The sequence below is a fragment of the Coregonus clupeaformis genome, unplaced genomic scaffold, assembly GCF_020615455.1.
Source record: "Coregonus clupeaformis isolate EN_2021a unplaced genomic scaffold, ASM2061545v1 scaf0015, whole genome shotgun sequence".
NCBI lineage: Eukaryota > Metazoa > Chordata > Actinopteri > Salmoniformes > Salmonidae > Coregonus > Coregonus clupeaformis.
The window spans coordinates 1,442,501-1,448,919 of NW_025533470.1; the positions used below are offsets into that span (position 1 = coordinate 1,442,501).

General features: G+C 44.2%; 1 protein-coding gene across 1 annotated transcript in view; it reads right to left on the bottom strand.

Annotated features, from left to right (window-relative positions):
• mxd3 (MAX dimerization protein 3) overlaps nt 1–3,535 on the bottom strand; it is a 48,728-nt gene extending 45,193 nt beyond the window's left edge. Inside the window, exon 1 of the mRNA XM_041873021.1 lies at nt 3,367–3,535. Coding sequence (XP_041728955.1) covers nt 3,367–3,436 — 70 coding nt within the window. The 5' untranslated portion in view covers nt 3,437–3,535. The remainder of the gene's footprint in view (nt 1–3,366) is intronic.
• Between the last annotated feature and the right edge of the window lie 2,884 nt (nt 3,536–6,419).

The following is a 6,419-nucleotide window of genomic DNA, read 5'->3' on the forward strand; positions in this document are numbered from 1 at the left end:
AACTATACACCAATATCACTAGACAACTAGCCTACAACTATACACCAATATCACTAGACAACTAGCCTACAACTATACACCAATATCACTAGACAACTAGCCTACAGCTATACACCAATATCACTAGACAACTAGCCTACAACTATACACCAATATCACTAGACAACTAGCCTACAGCTATACACCAATATCACTAGACAACTAGCCTACAGCTATACACCAATATCACTAGACAACTAGCCTACAGCTCTACACCAATATCACTAGACAACTAGCCTCCAGCTATACACCAATATCACTAGACAACTAGCCTACAGCTATACACCAATATCACTAGACAACTAGCCTACAGCTATACACCAATATCACTAGACAACTAGCCTACAGCTATACACCAATATCACTAGACAACTAGCCTCCAGCTATACACCAATATCACTAGACAACTAGCCTACAGCTATACACCAATATCACTAGACAACTAGCCTACAACTATACACCAATATCACTAGACAACTAGCCTACAACTATACACCAATATCACTAGACAACTAGCCTACAACTATACACCAATATCACTAGACAACTAGCCTACAACTATACACCAATATCACTAGACAACTAGCCTACAGCTATACACCAATATCACTAGACAACTAGCCTACAGCTCTACACCAATATCACTAGACAACTAGCCTACAGCTATACACCAATATCACTAGACAACTAGCCTACAGCTATACACCAATATCACTAGACAACTAGCCTACAACTATACACCAATATCACTAGACAACTAGCCTACAGCTATACACCAATATCACTAGACAACTAGCCTACAACTATACACCAATATCACTAGACAACTAGCCTACAGCTCTACACCAATATCACTAGACAACTAGCCTACAGCTATACACCAATATCACTAGACAACTAGCCTACAACTATACACCAATATCACTAGACAACTAGCCTCCAGCTATACACCAATATCACTAGACAACTAGCCTCCAGCTATACACCAATATCACTAGACAACTAGCCTCCAGCTATACACCAATATCACTAGACAACTAGCCTCCAGCTATACACCAATATCACTAGACAACTAGCCTACAGCTCTACACCAATATCACTAGACAACTAGCCTCCAGCTATACACCAATATCACTAGACAACTAGCCTACAACTATACACCAATATCACTAGACAACTAGCCTACAGCTATACACCAATATCACTAGACAACTAGCCTACAACTATACACCAATATCACTAGACAACTAGCCTACAGCTATACACCAATATCACTAGACAACTAGCCTACAACTATACACCAATATCACTAGACAACTAGCCTACAGCTATACACCAATATCACTAGACAACTAGCCTACAGCTATACACCAATATCACTAGACAACTAGCCTCCAGCTATACACCAATATCACTAGACAACTAGCCTACAACTATACACCAATATCACTAGACAACTAGCCTACAGCTATACACCAATATCACTAGACAACTAGCCTACAACTATACACCAATATCACTAGACAACTAGCCTACAGCTATACACCAATATCACTAGACAACTAGCCTACAACTATACACCAATATCACTAGACAACTAGCCTACAACTATACACCAATATCACTAGACAACTAGCCTACAGCTATACACCAATATCACTAGACAACTAGCCTACAGCTCTACACCAATATCACTAGACAACTAGCCTACAACTATACACCAATATCACTAGACAACTAGCCTACAACTATACACCAATATCACTAGACAACTAGCCTACAGCTATACACCAATATCACTAGACAACTAGCCTACAACTATACACCAATATCACTAGACAACTAGCCTACAGCTATACACCAATATCACTAGACAACTAGCCTACAACTATACACCAATATCACTAGACAACTAGCCTACAGCTATACACCAATATCACTAGACAACTAGCCTACAACTATACACCAATATCACTAGACAACTAGCCTACAGCTATACACCAATATCACTAGACAACTAGCCTACAACTATACACCAATATCACTAGACAACTAGCCTACAGCTATACACCAATATCACTAGACAACTAGCTCCAGCTATACACCAATATCACTAGACAACTAGCCTACAACTATACACCAATATCACTAGACAACTAGCCTACAACTATACACCAATATCACTAGACAACTAGCCTACAACTATACACCAATATCACTAGACAACTAGCCTACAACTATACACCAATATCACTAGACAACTAGCCTACAGCTCTACACCAATGAGCATCGAATCCATCCAAGTATAGGTTAATGACAGTAGGACTGTAGTTGTCTTTTTCTGTTAGAAGGATTAGATGTTGCATGGGCCTACATCATTTAGGATTTGTGTGCCCATGAGAACTGTTTTCACGGAGAAACACTTCCAGTGCATTTCCCGAGATCTCCATGATTCGGGATTCGTATAGGGTTTAAGTTTAATGTTCTGAATTTCATTGTCAATAAATTTGCTAACATTTCTAAATGTTTTCACTTTTTCCTTATGGGGTATTGTGTATAGATGGGTGAAATAATAGTTTTTTATCCATTTAAAATTCAGGGCTGTAACACAACAAAATGTGGAATAAGTCAAGGGGTCTGGATACTTTCTGAAGGCGCTGTAAGTAGTTGGACGTTTCAGATGACAAATATACCGGCGAAAGTCCCCACAATTTAACTGCTTCATGGGATATTGAACAACAATCCATAACAGGTAAAGTGAGGAAATAGCTGTGATTGCAAACACAAAGATCAATTTTAGGCGGCTGGCTATTGTGCAGAAGAAAGAAAGCCGGGTGTCGTCTGTTCTATTCTCCCGTCCAAGTGTCAGACAGACGATGCTGCAGACGTTTTGTTTTCGGGTTTTGGCGCAATCGAGCAAATTTTAATCACGGAGCATCACATGGGCTATTTTGGTTATTGGTGCCAGTTGGCCACAAAGAACAACTGCTTGGAGTTGTTGAATTGCAACATCTTTATTAGCTCATTCATTTTCATTCATAAATTCTATCGCTGCAGCGGCTCCATTTTCAAACCGCTCCAGACTTGGCGCCTTTGAGTCCCGTATCTAGGTCACCGAGTCAGACATGAAGCGCCGAATATAACTAGGCTACTTTAACTGCTTATTGCATCGATCTATTACGGAATAGCAACGATCTTAACCGTACCATGCACCATTTATGTGAGATATTTGCAGTTAATGAATAGATATTCGCTATTTGTGTACATTTCGTTATTGTGCCTTAGCTGGTTGACAAGTGAAGTTGACAAGACAGAACAGAAACCTACCTCGTTCTCTTCTCTCCAAGAATTCAGCAGCTTGCAGAAGAACCTGAATGTTGCAAGTGTTCGCGTCCATTGTAAATAGTTGAAATATAGGTAAATATACCAAGCAAGATGTATCTCAACGACAGACTGCTGGAATAGTGTGTGCTACGTCTTCTGCACTTCAGCAAGAAATCACCTTCTTTTTAGCGACGTAATTGACGTCAGTCTCCCCCCTCCACACTGCCGCTCCCCTGTTTTCCTCTCGGTCCGAGAGGGCGCGATTTTGACTTTGAATTATGAACAGCCTAACAATAGAACAGAACTGATCGACTAATATTCTCGCAATATATGACCTTGAACTATTATATTTTTTAAATCAAGAACATGTTGTATTGACATCTAAAAAAAGCAGTTTTCAATGTTTTGTTCTTTAAAATGACACTTTGTACCTAGAGTATGTATGCATATTGAAACTGAAAACAACTTTTAGTGAGAAGTTCGTATGCCGTCAGTCGTTTTGTCTTCTTTTAATTTGGTGTTCAAGAGGATTGTGTCTTTATATCAATAATCATTCCACAATTGTCTAGGGCTACCATGGTCGTCCAAAGGACACACACATCTGTGCATTATTGCAGAGAGGATACAAAGTATGTCATCGTACACTGACATCAATAGCGTGCTACAAAATGTTCTGCAAATACAAAAAATTGGATGACCTTTAGGTCCACCCTATGTTCCCTTAGCCCTATGTTTCCTCAACCAGTATTCCTTCAGCCCTATGTTCCCAGGGCCCTATGTTCCCTCAGCCCTATGTTCCCTCAGCCCTATGTTCCCTCAGCCCTATGTTCCCAGGGCCCTATGTTCCCTCAGCCCTATGTTCCCAGGGTCCTATGTTCCCAGGGTCCTATGTTCCCTCAGCCCTATGTTCCCTCAGCCCTATGTTCCCAGGGCCCTATGTTCCCTCAGCCCTATGTTCACTCAGCCCTATGTTCCCAGGGCCCTATGTTCCCTCAGCCCTATGTTCACTCAGCCCTATGTTCCCAGGGCCCAATGTTCCCTCAGCCCTATGTTCCCAGGGTCCTATGTTCCCTCAGCCCTATGTTCCCAGGGTCCTATGTTCCCAGGGCCCAATGTTCCCTCAGCCCTATGTTCGCAGGGCCCTATGTTCCCTCAGCCCTATGTTCCCTCAGCCCTATGTTCCCTCAGCCCTATGTTCCCAGGGCCCTATGTTCCCTCAGCCCTATGTTCCCAGGGCCCTATGTTCCCTCAGCCCTATGTTCCCTCACCCCTATGTTCCCAGGGTCCTATGTTCCCTCAGCCCTATGTTCCCAGGGTCCTATGTTCCCTCAGCCCCTATGTTCCCAGGGCCCTATGTTCCCCTCAGCCCCTATGTTCCCAGGGTCCTATGTTCCCTCAGCCCCTATGTTCCCAGGGCCCTATGTTCCCCTCAGCCCTATGTTCCCTCAGCCCTATGTTCCCAGGGCCCTATGTTCCCTCAGCCCTATGTTCCCAGGGCCCTATGTTCCCTCAGCCCCTATGTTCCCAGGGTCCTATGTTCCCTCAGCCCTATGTTCCCAGGGCCCTATGTTCCCTCAGCCCTATGTTCCCTCAGCCCTATGTTCCCAGGGCCCTATGTTCCCTCAGCCCTATGTTCCCTCAGCCCTATGTTCCCTCAGCCCTATGTTCCCAGGGTCCTATGTTCCCTCAGCCCTATGTTCCCAGGGCCCTATGTTCCCTCAGCCCTATGTTCCCAGGGTCCTATGTTCCCTCAGCCCTATGTTCCCAGGGCCCTATGTTCCCTCAGCCCTATGTTCCCTCAGCCCTATGTTCCCAGGGTCCTATGTTCCCTCAGCCCTATGTTCCCAGGGCCCTATGTTCCCTCAGCCCTATGTTCCCAGGGTCCTATGTTCCCTCAGCCCTATGTTCCCAGGGCCCTATGTTCCCTCAGCCCTATGTTCCCTCAGCCCTATGTTCCCAGGGCCCTATGTTCCCTCAGCCCTATGTTCCCTCAGCCCTATGTTCCCTCAGCCCTATGTTCCCAGGGCCCTATGTTCCCTCAGCCCTATGTTCCCTCAGCCCTATGTTCCCTCAGCCCTATGTTCCTCAGCCCTATGTTCCCAGGGCCCTATTATCCCTCAGCCCCATGTTCCTCAGCCCCTATGTTCCCAGGGCCCATGTTCCTCAGCCCTATGTTCCCTCAGCCCTATGTTCCCTCAGCCCTATGTTCCCAGGGCCCTATGTTCCCTCAGCCCTATGTTCCCTCAGCCCTATGTTCCCAGGGTCCTATGTTCCCTCAGCCTTATCTTCCCTCAGCCCTATCTTCCCTCAGCCCTATGTTAGTTCCCTCAGCCCTATCTTCCCTCAGTACCAACTGAACCAATTTAAATCAAAATTGGCACAAATGCTTATTGACCAAATAATTTGTATTGTAGTCAAATTTGGCCTTGTTTGGGGATGGAGATCATCAGAATAATGTGCTAATTTAATAGTGTGGTTTCCAAGTGTTCATTTTTACATACAGTAACATTTTGGTCATTTAGCAGATGCTTTGATCATACCATAGTGCCATCACGCTTCTGATACCAATGCAATACATTTGGGGTGATAGGGGGCCACAAAATTGTGAGCCGCTATAAAAAATGGTATAGAAAAGTATTTTATATTTAGAAATTGTGAAACTTATTACGAAACACATTGCAGTTCAGGCCAGTGAAATACACATGACTAAATACTCAAAAGTAATTGAAATACGTATTTCAAAAACACATATAACAGAAACACTGCCATCTCTGTTCCAACATGCAACAGTGGATCAACTCACCCAAATATATGTGTACATCAAGGGTGTGAAAAATATAAGCTTTGTAAAATATTTTAGGACCCAGGAAACATAGGACCCAGGGAACATAGGACCCAGGGAACACAGGACCCAGGGAACACAGGACCGAGGGAACATAGGACCCAGGGAACACAGGACCCAGGGAACACAGGACCCAGGGAACACAGGACCGAGGGAACATAGGACCCAGGGAACACAGGACCCAGGGAACACAGGACCGAGGGAACATAGGACC